The sequence below is a fragment of the Chroicocephalus ridibundus genome, chromosome 31 (genome assembly GCF_963924245.1).
Source record: "Chroicocephalus ridibundus chromosome 31, bChrRid1.1, whole genome shotgun sequence".
Lineage (NCBI taxonomy): Eukaryota > Metazoa > Chordata > Aves > Charadriiformes > Laridae > Chroicocephalus > Chroicocephalus ridibundus.
The window spans coordinates 294,677-315,530 of NC_086314.1; the positions used below are offsets into that span (position 1 = coordinate 294,677).

Consider the following 20,854-nt stretch of genomic DNA (forward strand, 5'->3'; position numbering starts at 1 on the left):
TGGCAACAGCTATTTGCATAAATCAGCAATTTGAGGAGTGATTAATTAGTGAGCAAACAGAGGGAGGGGGTGAAGGAAGCCCCCCCGTCCTGCGCAGAAACCCCGGGGCAGGGGGAAATCCCAAATGATTTTATTGCTTATAGTTAAAAGTTAATTCAAGAAATTGGGTTTTTTTGCAGCTAAGGAGATGAGATTACGCTGGAAAAATGGGTGAAAAAATAGGATTGGTATAATCGCGGGGGTTTTCTATCAAATGGAGTCTGAGAGGTGGGTGAGAGCAGGCGGTGGGGATGGAGCAGGTGAGCTGCAGACATGGAGCATCACCTTTTCACGGTAGAAAACCACCAAAATCCAGGAAATTTAAGCATCCTTTGCCTTTAGCCCCGTGTAAAAGCAGCTCCTGTTTCTCTTCCAGAAGGCGCCACCATTCCGGCACTGGAGCAGAGCAGGATCCGCTCGGCCGCAGCAGGGAGCCATCAGAGCGAGCGAGGTGCCAGTTTAATGCCAAATTAAAGCCATTAAGGCCCCACATCCTCCCCCCCCCGCCCCAAGCTTGTAACAAGTAGAAGGAGCAAAAATGGGGAGAAAAGGGGATTTTGGCCGTTACCTCCACGGTTATTTCGAAAGGTGGGGAAGTTGCTGCCGGGCGTTGCCCAGATCCGGTGGGGATTGTTTCGTAATTGCTGGTGATAATTAGGCAGAGGTAGGGGGCAAACTCAAACATCTTCATCCCCAGCTCACTTTAATTCACTAATTAAGGTGAGATCCATGCAAACAAGTGCCCTCTGTGTTGTCACAACCCACCCCCGCTCCCCACAAAGGTGTTGGGCCACAAAAAAAACCCCAAAAAACAACAAACCCAAAGCACTCTGGAAACCACCCAAAATTATCTATTCCAGGCTTTTTTTTTTTCCTCCTTCAAATTGTTTGACCAAACAGCAGCTGCGGCATGTTAGCAAGAACAGAGGGGACTGGGAAACCGAGCCACATCTGCCATCGAAATAAATTAAGGGTAAATTAATTACAAACAATGCTCTAAAACGCCCCCATCCTGTCACTGGAATTATTTCTGGTAAGAAAAATCCTAAAATAAATAAAAAGAAGTCATCGCCACACAGATGGGTGCGTTCGGAGGATGCGCCGTCAGTTTAGAACAGGTAAGGCTCCAACCGTAACAGCATAAAATCAAACAGAAATTAAACCCAGCGGTTGCCCGGATGGAGCTCAATTAACCTCATTTTCTTAATTCTTTTGCAGAGTGACAGCTTGAAAAATTGGTTTAACCCTAAATTTTTGGTGTTTCCACCAAAACAGAGTGTTTTGGTCTTACAGTGAGAGCGCCCCGCCGGACGCAGAGGGGCAAGAGTAAGCAAGAGCCCAGACACAATTGTGTGGTGACGAGCTACGGGCTCATTAATCTAATGACTCATTAGTTAACGATACCTGTACGAAACAGTAATCGATGATGTAAAAAAATACACGGTCAGGCTCCGGCAAAAAGTCAGCGTGCTCTTCAAGAGGTGCCTTAAAATTCCCTACTAAGGGGGACTCCCAGGTCTCATTCTGGGCTAAAACTACCAGAAACGGTTAAAAATGATGCAGTTAATCAGCGATGCCATCTAGGAAACAAGGTCCCGCTTGCTTTTACACCGTCACTGAGTCCAACAGGCTTCTCTTGTCCTTGATTCCGAGATCGGGAAAGAACAAAAGCCCTCGCAGCCAGGCGTTACGGTCTTTCGCCCCGATGTCAGCAGAATTGGCGTTTCCACAGATTTTTTTTTTTTTTTAATTATTTTTTTAAAAAAGCAGAAGGGATTCGCATTCCTTTCTGCGTGCCGAAGCGTTTCACCCCCTCGTTCCTCCGTCCAGCCAAACAATCCGCAATTGATGGAGGCGGCGTCTTTCGGGAGAATGAATTTCACCCCATCGCGCAGGAATCCGGCCGGGTGGTCACTCACCCTTCGCTTAACGTATTTTTTTCTTTGTTTTTTGCATCTTATTTAGCATTTTCAATTCCAACCCCAAGCTCCATGGGCTCGGTTGCTAAAATGCAGCCCAAGAGGGTTTTTTTTTTGCTTCTCCACAGAGAGCTTTTGGCTTCTGCTTAGAGACAGCGCAGTGTTAAAGCCCGGTGGAGCCTTTTGCCACGTAACCACTAGATTTACCAATTTTTGTGGGATCTTAAAAAAATTAAATCACGCCGCAGGCTGACATCTGACATCACCGCGATGGTGCGGGTGGTTGGCAAACAGCAAGCGTCACACCTTCGCCTTGACTGAGCACAAACCCTCTTCAAGCAAAAAAAAACAACAACAAAACAAACTACCACCCCGAAACCCCAAAAGTCCTCCCGACCGAAACATTTGGGAATTCAACCGTCGCTGTTTCATCCCGTCCAGTGCAACAAATGTTCCTGACGGCGCGGCGGCTTATTTGCTACCGGTCGGCGCAGTCCTACGGTTCGATCCGTCGCTAAAGGTGCAGTTGAAACGGGCAAGCGGCGAAATAATCCGGCAGCGAGCGCTGCCTCTTCTGTCTTGTCTTCGCAGGGTGTTTGAATTTTTTCTCCCCGCGCGGAGGGAGAAGCCGGAGATCTGCGGGGAGAAAACGCTCACGTCTCGTTTGCACGACGGGCTCTGCGAGAGGAAACAACGCGGCACCGGTTAAGGGAAGGTGTGGGGAGTCAAACTTGGGAGTTTGAGTTGTAATATAAGGGGGAAAAAAAAAAAAAATTAAAAAAAAACAACCCCCAAACCCAATAATAATCCATTTCTCAACACCTTTACCTTGAGTCGTCTTCACGTCAAGATCTCCTGCCGGCCCGAATCCTGTATAGACCCACCCACTCTCTCCGCTTGGTGTTTCTCCATCACTTGCAGGACGTCCTCCAAAATGGACGGCCCCAAATCCACGTGGAGGGAGAGGAGGGAGCCGGCGTGGGAGAGGAAGGGCGGCTCGGCGTCGCCCTTCTCCTCGGTGAAGCCGTTGGTGGGGGCGGCGAAAGGCGAGGCGCAGGGACGCGGCGGCGGGCGGGCGACGCTCCTGCCCTCGCCGTCCTCCTCCCGGCTTTGCACCGGCGGGGCTTTGTCATCGAGGTGCAACCGTGGCGGTTTCGGTGGGGCTTGCGCCGAGGGCAGCGTCAAGGCCTGCGGCCCCCCGATGACGGGCAGGGAGATGGCGTTTTTGAGGAGGGGAGAGGACGTCTCCGATGAGGGCTGCTGGTGGCCGGAGATGGTGGCCGTCCTGGAGAACTCGAAGGGCGCCGCGTCGGGGCTGTCCTTGTCGGAATCGAGGCTGCCTTCGGTCCTGGGGAGGAGGTGGAACTTGCCCTGAAGGAAGGAGATGTCCCCAAACATGTCGCTCTCCCCGCCGCTGCCGATGTGGATGGTGTGCCTGAAGTCCCCCAGCGGGGGGCTGATCATGTCGGAGGAGAGGATGTCACGCAGCTTCTCCTTCTTCCCCTTCCTGCTGCCCCTCTTCAGGTAGATGGGCACCTTGGTGGACATCTCGCCGAGGAGCAAAGCTCTTCCCCCGCCAACTCAAGAGAAGGTTGTGTCTTCCCAGACCTCCGCGACGCAGGCTTTAAAAACAATCTGCAAAATTTAATAAAAAAAAAAAAAAAAAAAAAAGGGAGGAAAAACGCTTAAAAGCAAGTTATAACATGTAGGACGGAGATCCTCAACGTCAACACGTCCCAGGAAATTAATTCCAGACGCTCTCCGGTTCTCTATCTGAAGTTTGCTGGCTGCGTTATCGATAACAAAACAATCCAGGTAATTAAATCCAGGCACTCGGGGCCTCTCCGCAGGATTTGTTTCGAGTGGAAGAAAAAAAATCAGGAAGAGGGTCAGAGGTGGAAATCCAAGAGGATTTACGTTTTTATGGGGGAATCGGGGTCCGGAGTTGAAGGGTGGGAGAGCACGGCCTTGCAAAGTGTCTTTTCTAGCCCAAAAAGAGATTTTTTTCAGTTGAGTTCCCTCTCCTCTTGGCCATGTGTAATCCAGCCCCACCCAACAACAAGCTAAAACACAAAATAATCAAAATTAAGGCAGGAGGGGGAAGGAAGTTGGGTTTTTTCCCCTCCATTTTAGTCATATTCATTCAACTCTGACAGTTTACACCGTCAGTTGTGGGTGTGATTTTTCAGCTGTGGGGGAGAAATAAGGCAAAAATGGGTATTTTGGGCAATAATAACGTTACGCACAACCTCAAGAGATGCCTCGGCGGGGCAGAAAAGGGGGTGAAACAGGTTTCAGGCCATTTGAGCATGACTTTTGAAAATCAGCAAGTGGGAAGCTCTGGAGTTTTAGCCTTTCTCGCTGATTTTCTGGGGAAAAAAAAATCCCATCGCTCCACATTTCTGTAAAACCGGATCCGCTCTGCCCTGGACTGCGAGCACAAAGGAGAGTCTACAGGTGACCGAGAGACAGGTCCGTCCGGTGCACTGAGCCCCGGCCGCTGCTGAAACAACTGGCTTCAGCCCGTTTCACGCTGTCGGTAACACACCTCCCGCTACAGCTGCACCCGGAAAGCCAGAGCCGACGGTGACACCGCCACGGCTGAGCTCCTCAAGTCAACCCCCGAACCGTCCCAGCCACGGGTCACCGGCAACTCCCCGCGTGTGGTTTTTCCCATCAGCTGCCACCAACGAACAGCCTCAACGACCGCGTCAGGCGCTTGCCCCGGCCAAAACCTGCCCCAGCCGAAACCCGCCCCAGCCGAAACCTGCCCCAGCCGGTGCCGAAGAGCCAACGGAAACCAGTCTGCGGCCGACGCTGGATGAACGGAGCCGGGCGGGCTCCCCTGGGGCCGGCATTTCAACCCCAGCAGCAGCCACACGCCCGGCGGTGACAAGCGCCGCGTCAGTCGGAGGGTGTTGGCGGTTTGGGATCTCAAAGCGCTGGGGTTTGGAGGCGGCACGGTCCCACCGAGGGCTGCCGGATCCTCCTGAGCCTCACCTGACCCCCGCCCCTTAAATTTGTCCTTAAAAATATAATAATAATACACAGAGGGATGGAAAATCCCATGTTCACCTTAAAAATATCATAATAATACTACGCAGAGGGATGGGAAATCCCCTGTTCACCTTCCACCACCCAATGCACCGTCGTTATCGTTAGGAACCACCTCCTGTCTGTGCTGCTCGCTTTTCCCCCTTTTTTTCCCCTCTAATTGCTTCTTTTTCAGTCCGTCTCCCCGAGCGGAGACCCACATACGCGGTGCTACAGCCGGAGACGCTCCCGAGGTCACGCTGGGTTGACAGCAACGCGGGAGAGGAGATGGAGCGGCAGGAATCACCCAAACAGCTCGAACCGAAGCACGGACGAGATGCCGGCGATGCCGTCAGCACCAGGAACGCGGCGCCGGGAGGAACGCGGTCACTGGTAATCCCATTCCCGGCAGCTCCGGCCAGGGAAAAATCCTGACGATGCAGAATTCAGCTTCGTTAATCCCGGGCGGATTAAAGCGGGCGGCGTAATGACAGGCTGTGCCGCTCGCGTGAAATACAGGCGCCGGGAGGAGGGGGGTGAGACGATGCCGGCGGAGCCGGTGCCGTACGTGGAGAGAAGGGGACAGAGGGAAGAGCTTCGTCACCGGGATCCGGATCCGGATCAGCGCCGGTGCTCGCCGGAACGCTGCCGGATGCACAGCCACAAGCCCCCCTTGCGCCGGCGAACCACAGACAGGCGTGGGTTAGCCGCAAAAAAAGCACTGAAATCACTTAAAAAACAACAACAAAAAAAGTGGATTTGTAGGGAAAAAAAGCCTTTTATCACTCCGAAATTATTAACGTTTTCAAGGTCAGGGTGTGGGTGATGCCCACGGGGATGAGCATTCGTCAGGGAGCGCCACCGGATCGTCTCCCCTCCAGGGCAGCACGGGTTCAGCGTCTTCCACCGGCACCGACCAGAAATCGCTCTCCCTCACCCCAATTTCTCTCACCCCCCCCGTCACGACTCCTCCTCTTCTCCCCAGTCTGGGCCGCGGCCGACAACCCAGCGCCCCACTGGGCCGGGACAAAGGCTGCACGCGATCGCGCCGCGAGCTCCCGGGGCCGGCTGAACGCTGGGAAAGTTCAGGGCTGCGCGTAGAGCCCTTTCCCTTTGTGCTCACAGAAAAAAGGCTCGGAAAAGGGAATTTGCTGCCAGCGCAGGCTGGGAAAGGGTCAGCGGGCCCCGAAACCAGAGGGAATAGGGGGTTTTGCACCAGTGAAACCCTTAAAATCCTTTCCCGGTGTTTTCCAGCGCCGACGACTGAATAAACCTGAAAGGACTGGAGCATTACCAGCAGCAGGGATGCGACGGGGGCGGAAAACAGGTGGGAAAGGGAGCAAAAGCAAAATCGGCCCCTTGTTAAGTTGTTCGTGTGCGTTTTCATCCGTGCGGCGCGTCCCCCCTGACGCTAAAAACTCCTTAAAACCAGGAGTAATCCAGGTGTCCTGTGAAAGGAGACTCGCGAGGAAGAGGGAAACGGGGAAAGTGAGACGTTTCGGCACAGGATAAAAGCGGGAGGTGCCTCAGGAGAAGATGTGAGGAACTTAAACTCATCCTGCGCCCCCCCGTGAGGCTTCGTTTTCACTTCTCAGCGTTAAGAAATCGGCCGAAAGCCCCAGGCGTGAGACCTAAGACCCCCCCGAGCATCTCCGCTGACACCCAGCCCCGGGATATCTGCCCCGATTTGGCTTTTTGATTCCCCACGGAATCAAATTTGTTGCCTTTTTTGCCCATTTTCAGGCATTCTGGCGTGGGTACGTGAAATTTTCCACCTGTTTTTGGCAATTCAGGCTTCGGCTCGCAAAAAGATTTGTTTCTTTTTGGCCCGGTTTCAGCCGTTTCGGCTTCGCTACATGAAAATTTTGTTTGTTCTTCGCCCATTTTCAGCAATTTCGGCTTCGATAACAGGGGCATTTCTTTCCTTCCCACCCATTTCCAGCAATTTATGCCTCACTACGTGAAAATTTGTTTCTTTTCAGCAGTTTTAAGGCTGCAGGACACAAACATTTTGTTTCTTTTTGGCCCATTTTCAGCAATTTAAGCTTTGCTACGTGAAAATTTGTTTCTTTTTCTGATGGTTTTCAGCAATTTAGACTTTGCTACCTGAAAATTTCCTTCCTTCTTGCCCATTTTCAGCGTTTGATGCTTTGCTACAGCAAAAATTTGTTTCTTTTTTAGCTTATTTTCAGCAATTTATGCCTCATCATACGAAGAGCCGGCACTTCCTCAGCCCCCCGGTTACTCACAGAGCAGCGATTTTCCCATCCCGACGTCTGTTTTAGCAAGATCCCGCAAAAATAGCGATTAAGCGACAGAGGCTCACACTCCTTTTCCCTCTCGACGGCACGGAAATCAAGCGAGCGAGCGCCCGCTGCAGAAAACGGAGCTGGTTCCTTCCGCGTCTCCTCCTCTTGACCCTTTTTTGAGTCTTTTTGCTCCTTTTATCGGGGCTTAGAGAAAATCCGCGATGAAAAATTTGCCCCTGGAAAGAGGTTTTGCCGCCGCATCCACCACGGGGGAAGGGATATCTGTGCGGGAGAGGAAAACGCACCCCCTTTTCCCATGGTCCCCGAGCTGGAGGGGCGTCGGGGTGCGGAAAAGGGACCCTTTGGGGGAATAACATCCCTTCGGGATGGGGATTATGGATTTTTTTAGGGAATAGGGATGTTTCAGAGCAATGCCAAAAGCCTTTTGCGGGTGCCCCAGAGGTTGGCATCACTGGAAGGATTTATCCGAGATCTTCCCGGTTATCCCTGGTTAAAACGGAGAATTAATTTCTCTCCGCAGGATCGCGGTGCCCTCGCTGTCCTACCTCGAGCCTCCGGATCGGGAAGAGCCGCCGGTGACGTCTCCGTGCCAAGGGCCACCGCGACAAGGTGTGTTGGGGACAGGGCAGCGCCGGGCGTCCCCTCCTAACAGCCGCCTCAGCGTCAGCAAACGCCGGTGGTTTCCTCCCCCAGGACGGGGAAAACACCGCTGTCGGGGAGAGATTCTCCCAGATAAGGAAAATCCAAGGAGGAAAGTTTGAGGATGAGGAAGTGCCGCTGCACGGTAGGAAAATGCGGCGGCCTCAACCGTAGCTGAACACACACACACACACACATGCACCCCGTGCCTCAGTTTCCCCTGGCTGTGCCCGCACCCCCCTGCGGTGCTGACAAACTGCAGGCGAGAAGGGGGGAGAAAAAAGCACCTTAAAACCAGGAAAAACAACTCTTTGGGGCGGCTCCTCCCGGCCGAGCCCCACCCCGGAGCCGGGGGAGCGCCGGGAATTCCCGGGTGGGGATCGAGCCGCATTCGGGGTGGGATGAGGGCACAGGTCGCTGCTCTCTCTCCCCGTGATGGGGTCGGAGTCCGCTCCGGCAACCTGGGCAACTCCTCGAAAGAGGGATTTTTTTGTTTGGTTTTTCTTTTTAAATATCCACGAATCCCCTGTTTGCACTGAAAAATCCTGCCTGAAAAATCCCGGAGTGGGATCCGGCCTCCCTCCCCGAAAGCACGGTGTCTATTTCGGGGATCCGTTGGCTAATTTAAGCCGGGGGCAATCGGAAACCTCGCAGCTGGGGGCTAAAATTAAGAGGTGGCCGCGGGGAACCGGGGAGGGGGTGGGGGCACAGGGGAGGGGATCTGGTCTTTTTTCCTTGGGAAAAAAGGGATGGAATCATCCCCTCCCCCCTCCTCCCTGCCCCTTTAAATTGGGGATCGGGATGTGACAGGGACACAAAAAGATCCTGAAGAGCATGAAAAAGAACTGCCCCCCCCCTCGTCCTCAGCATCCCGATGGGATGGCTCCCAGCGGCAGGGATTTACAAGCCGGTGCGGCGAGCTGCCGGGAAAAGAGGCCAAATCCTCCCCCCCCAGCTCCCAAATTTACTGCCGTGTCCCCCCAAACCACCACCCTACGGCTACACCCGATGCCGGATCGGTGACGGTCCCAGTGGGAATCTCACCGGAAAACAAACCCCGGGCTCGCGTCCGACGCTCACCGCCGTCTTCCTCCCGCTCTGGCGGCTGAGCCGGAGCCAAGCGCGACCGTTCCCTTCCTCCCAACGCCGGAGCGTCGGCGCAGCCGGCTCCCAGCCAACCTCCAAGCCCCACCCCGGCACGGGGCCTCGCTTCCCCCTTCCCGGGGGGTTCCTTGGGGTTTTTTCCTTCCACCCCCCACCCCGGTTCCCAAAACCCTGGAGAGAGTCGGCGTTGGCTTCTCACCGGGATGAAGAGGCGGATGGCTTCGTCCTTTCCCGTGGCGGGCGGGAACGCCGTCGCGCCTCGATTTCCCGGCGTCGCCAGGGGAAGACGCAGCACCGCGGCTCTGGCCGAGGAGAATCCCTGGGGAAACAGAAATGAAGCTGGAAAAATCCCTGCCGGCTCCAGAGGGAAGTGGGGGATTCCCTACGGAGCAGTGGAGCGCCCCCCCACCCCCCCCAAAAAAAAAAAAAAAAAAAAAAAAAAAATCCTCGGCCAACTCGTAATGCTGCAGCCTCCGCTCGTTTAAATCCCAAATTAGCCTCGTCCTCAAGGATCATCTAATTAAGAGGCAAACGAGATGCCGGCTGCTTCGCTGCTGGTGTTTGAATCAACCTCCCCAAAACCCCCCCGTCGACTGTCCCACGCATGTTTTAACTAAAAACGGCATTTTTATGAGGGAAACTGAGGCCGGACGAGGAGCATCAAAGCCAAAAAATGGGGAGAAAATGGGGTTTTGCTCCCATCCTCCTGCAGCTGGCGGAAAAAAAATAATAATAGAAGCTGGAAACTCTGAAAAAAGCAGGAAAATAAAAAGGTCTTTTACCCAGGCTGGGAAAAACGGCGTTTTATTTGGGGTGAGAAGCGCTAGTATCGACAGATCAGAGGAGGAACCAAGATGTGACAGTGGGAGAAGTCCACGACGCTGCCCAGCTGCTTTCACTGATATTTGGGGAGAAAACGGAGCTGTTTCTGGCAAATCCTGGCCAGGAAAATCAAAAATCGCAAGGGAATCTTCCTCCCCGGATCCCGTTTTCCCCTGGTTTTACCCTAAATGTGCCCTAACGCCCACACAGGATTTAAAGGGTGAGAGAAGATAAACACGCCGCTTCTAGAGGGAGTCTGTAATAAGGCCAGGCAGGTAATTAAGTGGAAAATTAACGAAGGGAGACGCACAGCAGCTCAGCGCCGCCTGACGAGGTTATTTCCCAGCCTCCCGACGCCTGTAACTACCCCGCGGCAGGGAGTTACGAAACTCATTCCCTTTCTTCACATCGGATTTACCTTTTTTCCAGCAAAAATGGCGGTATCGGAGCGGAACAAACACCGGGAGAGCCAGAGCCGAGGGGAGAGGGGGGATTTTAATTAATTTTCTGCTTCCTTGACACAAATTTGAGGCAAAAAGTGGCTGAAAGCTGCTTCAAACCCAAACCCGACGCTGGTTTTTCGCCCACCGCCGAGCCAGGAGCTGCGGCATCTTTCACCAAAGCCGATGAACCAGCAGCACAGCCCCCCCGGGTACCTCTAAATTAATTGCTTTCGGACTAATTAAACTCAGAGTCCCATAATGAGGAAGCTGAACCCAAGTGACATCACCGAGGAGGTGAATCCGGGACGCCGGTGCCCCGGCAGAGGATCTCGGCCCCACCGCACTCGGAGATTCCCCGTTCCGCACCAGGATTCCCCTGTTCCACAGGTAAATCCAGCTGGAGGCTCATCTTCGTTACCTAATGAGCAGGAGGGGAAGATGCAGGGGACCCGCTAACGAGCGACCCCAAATCGCCCATCCGCAGCCCAAAAAGCAGCGTGTCGCTGCTGATGGAGGTCGAGCGAAACCCCACCTGTGAGAATCGCTCCAAACCTCCGCTCCCTGCTGCCTCCTGCTTATCGTTAATCAACTAATTAGCGACTGTTGGGGGTGTGTCTCTGCCCCATCCACGGAGTGCAGACCCACCACTTTGGGGTGCTCCAGGAGCAGCCGGGGCGCGGCGCAGAGTCGTCACCCCGCGAAACGGGGTCAGGGGACAAACACAAGCGTTTCGGGTGGGTTTTTTTTAACCAAAATTCAAAGCGTCTTTTAACACCAATCTGCTCCCGTGAAGAAATTAAACTGTAGAAGGCTCAAAGAAATAAGTCTCTCTCCTGACGAGTCAGATCTTAACGACTTGAGCGGCAACACACGGGCTCTTCCGCTCGCCCTGAGCGTCCTCCCGCTGTAGGTACAGGCGGCCGTAGGTCCCCCCGACCTGGCCCTTCGTCAGCCGGCCGGGATTGATGCAGACGCAGCCCAGCACGTCCTGCGGGAATACGGAAGCGATGGTCACGGATCCTGATGCCGAGAGACGCGACCACCCGGCTACAGGTGACATGGACACTAAGAGCCACCTGGCTACAGGTGACATGGACACTAAGAGCCACCTGGCTACAGGTGACATGGACACCAAGAGCCACCTGGCTACAGGTGACATGGACACCAAGAGCCGCGACCGCCCGGCTACAGGCGACACGGACACACAGAGCCGCCTGGCTACAGGCGACACGGACACCGACAGCCGCCTGGCTACAGGCGACGGAGATGCCAACAGCCATGACCTACGAGCTACAGCCCCGAGACTGTGCTTTATTCGTGCTGTAAACTGGATTTTGCCCAAATACGGGGGTAATTGACACGGCCCCCCCACGACATCCTTCTCCCTTAAACTGGAGGGACCGGGATCCGATGGGCGGACTGTTTGGAGGATGAGGTTGCATCCAGAGGGTGGTGGTCGACGGCTCCGTGTCCGGATGGAGGGGGTGACCAGTGGTGTCCCCCCGGGGTCCACACGGGGACCAGCACTGTTGGACGTCATCATCGACGACACAGACAGTGGGACCGCGGGCTCCCTGGGCGAGTTTGTGGACGAGGCCCAGCTGCGTGGCACGGTGACACACCCGAGGACGGGACGGCGCCCGGAGGGACCTGGACAGGCTCCGCAAGGGAGAACCCCTCCTGAGGGTCACGAGGTCCTCGGCATCAGCCTCGGGGGGACCCCTGGTACCAGGCACAGGCCCGAGAGCAGCCCCGAGGAGAAGCCGGGGCCCAGCGATGTGCGCTGGTAGCCCAGAAAGCCCCCATCAACCTGGGCTGCATCCCCAGCAGCGTGGCCAGCAGGGCGAGGGGGGGGTTCTGCCCCTCTGCTCCGCTCGGGGGCCGTCAGAGGGACACGGAGCCGTGGGAGCGGGGCCGGAGGAGGCCCCGGAGATGCTGGGAGGGCTGGAGCCCCTCTGCTGTGGGGCCGGGCTGAGCTGGGGGGGTTCAGCCTGGAGAAGAGAAGGCTCCGGGGAGACCCTGGAGCCCCTTCCAGTCCCTCAAGGGGCTCCAGGAAAGCTGGGGAGGGACTCTGGAGCAGGGAGGGGAGCCGTGGGACAAGAGACAGGGGTTTTAAGGTAAAAAAGGGGAGATTTAGGTGAGGTATCAGGAAGAAATCCTTGGCTGTGAGGGGGGTGAGCCCCTGGCCCAGGTTGCCCAGAGAAGCTGTGGCTGCCCCAGCCCTGGGGGGGTTCAAGGCTGGGCTGGACGGGGCTCGGAGCAGCCTGGGATGGTGGGAGGTGTCCCTGGGGGTGACACTGGGTGGCCTTTAAGGTCCCTTCGAGCCCAAACCGGTCAGCGATTCTGTGACTCCAGCAGGCCTGTGCTGCTGACTGACCTTAACGAAGTACCGCAGCTCTGAGGGGGCGACGAGGACGTCCGGGGTGACGGGTAACGAGGCGTAGCTGTAGAAGCTCTCGTAGTCGACATTCAGCTCCTCCGAGGGGGGGTACAGCGGGTAGTAACTGCCGGCAGAGGGGGGGAAAGACGTTACCACAGCCTTTGTCTGTAGCTGCAAGGCTCGGACACAACCAGCAGATAATTTTGGGGTAGAAAGCCTGATTTCTGCTTCTTTTGCCTGTCCCAGGTACCTGCCATCTCCGGGGGCAGCCATCAGCCGGGGAAGGCTGACGCACACCAGTCCGGAGGATTTACAGCGCTAAAACCCTCTGAATCCTGCCTTTAAAGGGTTATCAAACCCCAAACCAACAGTTTTTTAGGTTAAAAGAATGACTTTAAAGGGGAAGACAGCAAGGACAGTACAGGGCTCCCCTTATTTGGCCACAAAAAAAGCCCTTTTTGGGTTCGAGCGGGTGTTTGCAGTACGCCCTCACCTCCTCTGCGTCAGGACGTGCTTGAGGATTCGTGTGAACCTGTCCGAGATCCCAGATGAGCTGCGAGAGAAAAGGAGCTGTAAAACTGTTAAGGAAAGGGAGGAAAAGGCCCAAAAAAAAAAAAAAAGCTTCCAGGCTGTGCTGATTAATTAGGCACGCAGCCTAATTAACGACCTGAGAGCTGCTCTGCCTGGCACTGCGGGACGGGGGCAGCTCTGCCTCCCCGTCAGATGCGCCAGGAGAGAAACGAGCCGCCAGAGGGGACAACCGAGGGGCGACCCCGCCCTGGGATGACGCCTCCTGCCCAGATCCTGCGAATCTGGGGCTGGATCCGGAGATTCCCCGCTCCGACGCGTTCCCGAATCCGGGCTTCCCGCCAGCGCCCACCTGCTGATCTCCTCAACACTCATGTGGAAGATCAGGTCGGTGGAGGTCAGGCCCAAAACGACGCCGTCGACGTCCAGGGTGCAGGGCTCCGACACGAAGTGCACGCGCTGCGGGGACGGAGGGCGGCGCCGGGTCAGGCCACGGCTTTGACGAGACCCTAAAACACCCCCGAGACGCCCTAAAACGACCCCGAGACGCTCAGCTTTCCGTAAACGTCCCAAACCTGACCCAAAATGCCCAAAAAACCTGCCCTGAAATGCTGCAGTCAGGCTGGGCTGTCCTCAAATATCTCAAATCTGCCTTAAATCACCCTAAACCTGCCCTAAAATGGTCACAATCACCCTGAGCTTTCCTTAAATGCCCCTAAACCAGTCCTAAAATGCCCCAAAACCTGTCCCAGAATGCTGCAGTCACGCTGGGCTCTCCTCAAATACCCCAAATCTGCCCTAAACCACCCCAAACCTGCCCTAGAACAGTTGCAGTCGTGCTAAGTTTTCCTTAAATGCCCCTAAACCAGTCCTAAAACACCCCAAACTTCCCCTAAAATGCTGTAATCAGGCTGGGCTTTCCTCAAACGCCCCCAATCTGCCCCAAAACACCACAATCATGCTAAGATTTCCTTAAATGCCCAAAATGCACCCCAAAAACACCCGCAGCCGGGCTGGGCTTTCTGCCAGGAGCATCAGGAGGTGCTCCCTAGGGAAAAAAATAGGTTAAATTAAGGAATTATAACCCAAAAAGGGCTGGGAGGGGCAGAGGATCACGGCGGGAGCCAGCTCGACCGCTGCAGGCCCCATCTCGCTGTATTTATTTAATTCCCCGTTTGCTCGTTAAGCGTCCTGGGGAACGCTGTGACCTAACGAGCGTGGCGCGGGGACCACCGGATTTCCGCTCCCAAATCCCTTCTCCTCCAGGAAGTCGCAGCTTCGCTGATATTTGCTCCCAAAGGGGATATTTTTGGCAAGAAATCGTTGCCGGATGGAGCAAGAGTCCAGGAAAAAAAAAAAAAAAAAAGGGGGGGGGGGATTTCGCCTCAAACCTCGGCAAGGTTTTTGCTGGGAGGGGCGGGGTTTTCCTGGAAATTCAGCGTTTTTTGGCTTCTTTGGGGTAAAAAAGCGGAATCGCTGGGGTTCGTTACCGGTCTGTCGTCCTTGGGCAGCTCGGGGCAGAGGAACGGCGGCTGCGGGTAGACGTAGTCGTGGTGCACGTCCCGCAGCGAGGGCACGAAGACGAGCTGGGAGCCGGCGCTGGCGGAAGAAAAGAGGGAAAAACAGGCAATTGAGGGACAAAGATGAGTCGAGAGTCGACGCTGCTGGAAAAAGAGGGGAAAAAGCAGGTGATTAATGAACAGGCAGAGCCAAGGGACACTTTAACAGCCAGAAACAGCACTTTGTGTAGAATTACAGCTGGACGCCTTCAAAAATAGCCTATTTTGGAGCATTCTAGCAGTGAGAGGACAGTGGGAAGGTCATGGAACAGATCCTCCTCAGTGCCATTACACGGCACATGCAGGAGAACAGGGTGATCAGGCCCAGTCAGCATGGGTTTGTGAAGGGCAGGTCATGCCTATCAAACCTAATATCCTTCTAGGATAAGGTGACCCACTTAGTGGATGAGGGAAAAGCTGTGGATGTTATCTACTGGGATTATTGCAAAGCTTTTGACACCGTTTCCCACAGCATTCTCCTGGAGAAACTGGCTGCTCATGGCCTGGACAGGTGTACTCTTCGCTGGGTAAAAAACTGGCTGGATGGCCGTGCCCAGAGAGTGGTGGTAAATGGAGTTAAATCCAGTTGGTGTCCAGTCACAAGTGGCGTCCCCCAGGGCTCGGTGCTGGGGCCGGTTCTCTTTAATATCTTTATCAATGATCTGGATGAAGGGATCGAATGCACCCTCAGTAAGTTCGCAGATGACACTAAACTGGGCAGGCGTGTTGATCTGCTTGAGGGTAGGTTGGCTCTGCAGAGGGATCTGGACAGGCTGGACCGATGGGCTGAGACCAATGGTATGAGGTTCAACAAGGCCAAGTGCCGGGTCCTGCACTTGGGTCACAGCAACCCCATGCAGCGCTACACGACTGGGGCAGAGTGGCTCGAAAGCAGCCCCGCAGAAAAGGACCTGGGGGTGTTGGTGGACAGCCGGCTGAATATGAGCCAGCAGTGTGCCCAGGTGGCCAAGAAGGCCAACAGCATCCTGGCCTGTATCAGGAATAGTGTGGTGAGCCGGACTAGGGAAGTGATCATCCCCCTGTACTCGGCACTGGTGAGGCCCCACCTCGAGTACTGCGTTCAGTTTTGGGCCCCTCGCTACAAGAGGGACATTGAGGTGTTGGAGCGTGTCCAGAGAAGGGCTACAAAGCTGGTGAGGGGCCTGGAGGACAAACCTTATGAGGAACGACTGAGGGAGCTGGGGTTGTTTAGCCTGGAGAAGAGGAGGCTGAGGGGAGACCTTATCACCCTCTACAACTACCTGAAAGGAGGTTGTAGAGAGATGGGGGCTGACCTCTTCTCCCTGGTGACAAGTGATAGAATGAGAGAAAACGGGTTAAGTTATGTCAGGGGAGGTTTAGATTAGATATTAGGAGACATTTTTTCACTGAAAGGGTTATTAAACATTGGAATAGGCTGCCCAGGGAGGTGGTGGATTCACCATCCCTGGAGGTGTTTAAAAAAAGGGTAGATGGGGCACTGAGGGACATGGTTTAGAAGTGGCTCTTGTCAGGGTAGGCTAAAGGTTGGACTCGATGATCTTAAAGGTCCCTTCCAACCTCAACAATTCTATGATTCTATGATTCTATGACCCAAAATCTGCTGAAATCCCCCCAGATCCCGCTTGGCTTTTTTCCGGAAAGGGGTTTCACCCCGTGGGCTGCGAGAAAGTGATGTTTTCCTGGGATCGAAGCCCCCGGAGGGTGTTGGCAAACAACAGGGCTGCGAATACGGCCTTCCCCCGGTGCGCGGTGACCGCGCTGAACCAGAGAAGCGTTAAAAAAAGAAAAAAAAAACAGCCTAAACCCAACTTTTTTAGTAAATTTAGAAAACGATTATAAAGGAAAGGGTCTGGATGCACCAAGAGGAGGCTGAGGGGGGTCTGAGAGGGTTTTTGGGGTGTCAGGGAGGGCTGCTGACAGCGAGAGGGACGAGGGGGGCGCGTCCCTGTCCCTGCCGGCGTCTGGCAGCGGATGAAAGAGGCTGGAAGGGAAGAAAAAAAAACCAAAACCCTTCGTTTGTTCTTTATCGGTGCCGCCGGGAGGGGGGAAGCGCCGTCACCCGGCCCCGGGAGGACACCGCGGAGGGGAAAAAAACCACCGTGAAACATTCCCACTTCCTTTCTCCGTGGATTTTTGGGGGGGAAAAGCCAGGATGCATCTATAAATCACGCCCACAGCGTGCAAGCAAAGCAAGCACCACAGCAAGCAAACGCGCCTCAAATCCATTTCAGAGCCCGTTAACGAGGCTTTGAACCAAAATCTAACGATTTCTCTCCTCCGCTGCCAGTTTCCCTCGTGGGAATCAGTGGAAACCTCCCGTCCAGATCCCGTCTGGGGGAGAACGAGGTGGTTTTAGGCAAAAAGCTACCTGTGGAAGCTGTAAGACCTTCACGCAGTCACCATCCCTACCTTCTCGTCCCCTCGATTATCATCTTCAGGCAGAGCTTGAAGACCTCGGCGAAGGACCCCAGGAGCTGGCAGTTCTAGGAATTGAGGGAAAATGACGGGATTTATGGAATTCCCCCTTTTTTCAGGGTGTGCGGGGGGATGCTGCGACCACCCCCACCTCCCCCCCGCAGCTGCTTTGCCCTTCTGGAGTCCGGCAGCATGGATCAGCCCAAAATCCACACCGAAGGAGGAGTTTTGGGGGCAAAAATCAGCCTCTAGAGTGCCCCGCTCGTGCGCTGGGGGTCTCGGGGGAGCTTTGGGGGGCACCCAGCCGAGCCCCCACCCAGGGGTGAAGCCAAGGGGGCGTCTGTGGGTGCCCAGTTCTCCCTCACCTCCACTTGCTCATGCTTGGCATCCAGGAACGGCCCGAACTGCGAAGAAACGGTGAAAAAAAAAAAAAAAAATCAGAGAAACACCACGAGCAGGGATGGCCCCGTGTCCCCAGCCCCAGGAGCCAAGTTAAAGATGTTAAACCGCCCAGAAAAAGGTATTTTTTCAATTATTCTTGTTTGTTAAGCTCAAGTTTTATCCTGCAGCCCCAAAGGGCTTGGGGCAAAAGGGGAGACTGATAAAATTCGAGCGGGATGTCAGGCTTCAACTCCTGGGGCACTCAAAGAGCACGATTTGCTCTTAAAACAGGGCACTTTTTATCACTTTAGGGTGAAAAACCTGTGTTTTATCACTTTAGGTTGAAAACCAGGTGGTTTGAGAGAATGCCCGAGCTGCCTCTCTTCTCAAGCGGGGCTTTTTTACGCTGATTTTTAAGGTTTTGAAACCTCAACCGGGTTTTCATGCCGCAGCCTCTTGTTGCATAACACGTAACTGGTTTAATTGATTTGAATAATTGGTTTATATAATAAACCCGGCTGCCCCAGGCCCACCCGTCCCCGCTGCGGCCCCTCACCAGCACACAGACGTCGGGGCGGTCGCGGACGATCACCTCGATGAGGTCAGTGAGCGGGTCAAAGGCGATGCTGTCGGAGGTGGTGTAGGGTCCGCAGGCCACCAGCACCATCCTCTGCTCTGCGGGGGCAGAAGGGAGGGTTTTGGGGACAAAAAGAGGGGTTTTGGGGACACCCCGGTCTGGCGGGGAGGTTTAACACATCGTAGTGTTAAACCGCAGCGGGGTTGGCGGGTGAAGCGTCGGGGCTCACCCGGGGCCGGCTCTGTCGGCGTGTGGAAAGGAAGGGGCACCCCCTGCGGATAAATCATAAATTGTCTCGAAATCCTCCTTTTTCACCCCAAAACCCAGTCCCAAACCCATTGCTGGGGACACGCTGGCAGTGCCACGCCATCACCTCGTAGAGCTTCGAGACCACCATCATCCTCCCAGTGCTGTTGGTCCCCTCCAGCGCCACGATCTGAAGGTGGGGGAGAAAACGGCGTCAGGCTCCAATTTGGGGAAGTTTGGGGTTCATACACACCCCCACACACACCCCAAAATCGCCGCGGCCGCACCTGACCAGGAAAGAGGGAATATTCCTTCAGCTCCGAGAGGTCGAGGGGGATTTGGCCGCCTGAGGAATGTTCCCGGTCCCCTTCCAGCACCACCGATTTGGCGTTGAGCTTCCCGTTGCTGTCACAGCCGATCTGGCCCAGCACCGTCACCGGTTCCTGGGGGACGACAGGAAAAAAAACGAGCTGGTTTTGCCCCAAAACGCCCCCTAAAGGTGGGTGCAGGGTGCTGGGGTGACACCCAAGCGGGGGTTTTCACCTGCGCGGGGAGCAACACCGAGGCGAATTCCTCCAGGTGATGGTGGTTCTTGAGCACGTCACCAAGCTCCTCGATCCTCCATGACAGCACTACGGAGGAAGAAAAACACCATAAACCCCCCCCCCCCAAAAACCAGGGTTACCACCCAAATCGAGGTGAGGGTCACCTCCCCGAGCCCCACCCCTTTCACAGCATCACCTTCCCGGACGTCAAGTGCTTTCTGGAACATGAATTTGTAGCTTTTTGTCAAATTCTCTTCCGGGACACCGAAAAGTTTAGGGGTACAACCGGCGCCGCCGCGACCGCTCCAGGAGGGACCCTGGACGGAGCCGAAGGAAGCCACCACCTCCCCCCGGCTGCTGCGCGACGTGTATTTTTGGGAGGGGGTGACACTGCGGGGACAAAAAATGGAAGGGGGTGACGGTGAGGACCAGCGGCGGTGGCACCACCACGAGCGCCGGTGACAGTCCCAGCGCGACCGCTTACCTCGGGGAGAAGCTGTTGGGAGAGAAAAGTGCGTAGGGGCTGCGGGAGGAGAGGGTGCGCTTGGGCCGGGGGGTTTCTGGGGTGGAATTGCTGCGTTTTTGAGAACCCTGCGAGACAGAAAAATTTAAAAAAAAAAAAAAGGATGCTTTGGGGTGAGGGTTTTTGGGGCAGAAAATGGTAGATTTGGGGGTAGGTTTTGGGGTTAAGGTGTCGGTGCGCACCTTGGATGGCGTGGTGTAGGCGTCCAGCAGCTCATCCTCTTCTTCCTCGTCAAGGCTGATGGCTCGTTAAGGAGCACCCAAAACCCCTATTTTTGGGGGGGGACACCCGCCAGCACGCCCCTAAGCCATGAATTCCCCCTGTTAACCAGCGCTAACGAAACCTCATTTCCAGGGGAAGGGCCGAACATGGTCTAGACACCATAACGCCCTGTTTTTTTCAGGAATCACCCCAAAACCCACAGGATACAGCTCCTGGAGGGAGTGGATGTCGTGAAGGCCACTGTAGCGGTTGTCCCTCTTCCGGGGGACCCTGCTGCTCCGCTTGGCAAGGAGCTGGAGGAGGAAGGAGGGAGGTGAGTGTGTGTCCACCACTTTTCCTGGGGGTTTTGGGGTGGGGGGGACATTGGGCGACCCCCCACTACCTCGTGCTCGAAGGCGTCAAGGACGTCGGCGGAGAGCTGGGTGCCGAGGTCCTTGCTGGTGACGAAGGCCAGCAGCTCGTTAGCCAACGCCACCGGGCCCAGCCCGTGGGTCAGGCACAGCTCCACCACTGCAGCGAAGGGGAGGGAGAGAGGGGTCAATGGGGCTGGGGACCCCCCAGGCGTACCCTAAAACCCACTGGTGGGCCCCCTCCCACCTCCTGCTCCAGACCCCTGAAAAGTTCCAGATCCCGACACCCCCCAACCCCTTATGCCCTCCAAATCCTGGCAGCGCCTGAAGTCCTGACCCCCATAATGCGCCCCCCATGACACCCAAATCACCCGAGACCCCCCCAAACCACTCCCCTGACACCTCCAGACCCTCAATACACCCTCAAACACACTCTGACACCCCCAAACCCCTCACTAGACACCCTCAGCCCCCCAGTTCTCCCTCACACAACCCCCCTGACACTCTCGGGCCCCCGGCTCCCAATACCCCCCCTTCCCTCCCCCGACACGCCCGGGCCGTGTCCCCCGCGGTGTCCTCACGCTTGGCGGGCACGTCCTGGCCCTGGCAACCCAGCTCGAAGAGCGCCAGCTCCCGCAGCACCGCCTCAGCCGACACCGGCCCCTGCTCCGGCTCCGCCATCGCCGCGGCGAAAAGCCCGCGCGGGCGCGACACCGCCGCGCTTGACGGCAGCGGGGAAGGGGAGTGGGCGGGAGCACGCCTTATAAGGCAAGAGGCGTGGCCGCGCATGGCGGAAAGAGGCGGGGCCACTCAAATATACAGGGTCAACCGGCCAATGGGAGAGGGCGGGCAGGGA

General features: G+C 55.6%; 2 protein-coding genes across 13 annotated transcripts; both read right to left on the reverse strand.

The window, feature by feature from the left end:
• Positions 1 to 720: 720 nt before the first annotated feature.
• On the reverse strand, positions 721 to 9,328 carry CDC42EP2 (CDC42 effector protein 2). Of its 6 annotated transcripts, XM_063319140.1 has the most exons (4): positions 7,807 to 7,938; positions 7,241 to 7,522; positions 2,787 to 3,593; positions 722 to 2,636 (listed from the first exon to the last, which is right to left on the reverse strand). In XM_063319140.1, exon 3 carries the CDS (start codon positions 3,504 to 3,506, stop codon positions 2,799 to 2,801), a length of 708 nt encoding a protein of 235 aa, XP_063175210.1. In that variant the 5' UTR covers positions 3,507 to 3,593; positions 7,241 to 7,522; positions 7,807 to 7,938; the 3' UTR covers positions 722 to 2,636; positions 2,787 to 2,798. The 6 variants fall into 6 exon arrangements, with proteins under 6 accessions (XP_063175214.1, XP_063175210.1, XP_063175213.1 ...); XM_063319144.1 differs by lacking the exons at positions 7,241 to 7,522; positions 7,807 to 7,938 and adding an exon at positions 8,945 to 9,165 and having other exon boundaries at positions 721 to 2,594; XM_063319143.1 differs by lacking the exons at positions 7,241 to 7,522; positions 7,807 to 7,938 and adding an exon at positions 9,204 to 9,328.
• Positions 9,204 to 20,800, reverse strand: POLA2 (DNA polymerase alpha 2, accessory subunit). 7 transcript variants are annotated; one of them, XR_010068970.1, is made up of 19 exons: positions 20,580 to 20,800; positions 20,031 to 20,158; positions 19,856 to 19,941; positions 19,609 to 19,663; positions 19,388 to 19,494; positions 19,100 to 19,293; positions 18,902 to 18,990; positions 18,646 to 18,801; positions 18,486 to 18,548; positions 18,342 to 18,384; positions 18,092 to 18,210; positions 17,520 to 17,558; positions 17,149 to 17,222; positions 14,668 to 14,776; positions 13,530 to 13,636; positions 13,143 to 13,202; positions 12,647 to 12,773; positions 10,245 to 11,257; positions 9,204 to 9,323 (listed from the first exon to the last, which is right to left on the reverse strand). XR_010068970.1 is itself a non-coding variant. In XM_063319134.1 (18 exons), exons 1-18 carry the CDS (start codon positions 20,785 to 20,787, stop codon positions 11,111 to 11,113), a joined length of 1,911 nt encoding a protein of 636 aa, XP_063175204.1. In that variant the 5' UTR covers positions 20,788 to 20,800; the 3' UTR covers positions 9,834 to 11,110. The 7 variants fall into 7 exon arrangements, 4 of the variants coding, with proteins under 4 accessions (XP_063175204.1, XP_063175207.1, XP_063175205.1 ...); XM_063319134.1 differs by lacking the exon at positions 9,204 to 9,323 and having other exon boundaries at positions 9,834 to 11,257; XM_063319137.1 differs by lacking the exons at positions 9,204 to 9,323; positions 13,530 to 13,636 and having other exon boundaries at positions 9,834 to 11,257; positions 14,668 to 14,838.
• Positions 20,801 to 20,854: the final 54 nt, after the last annotated feature.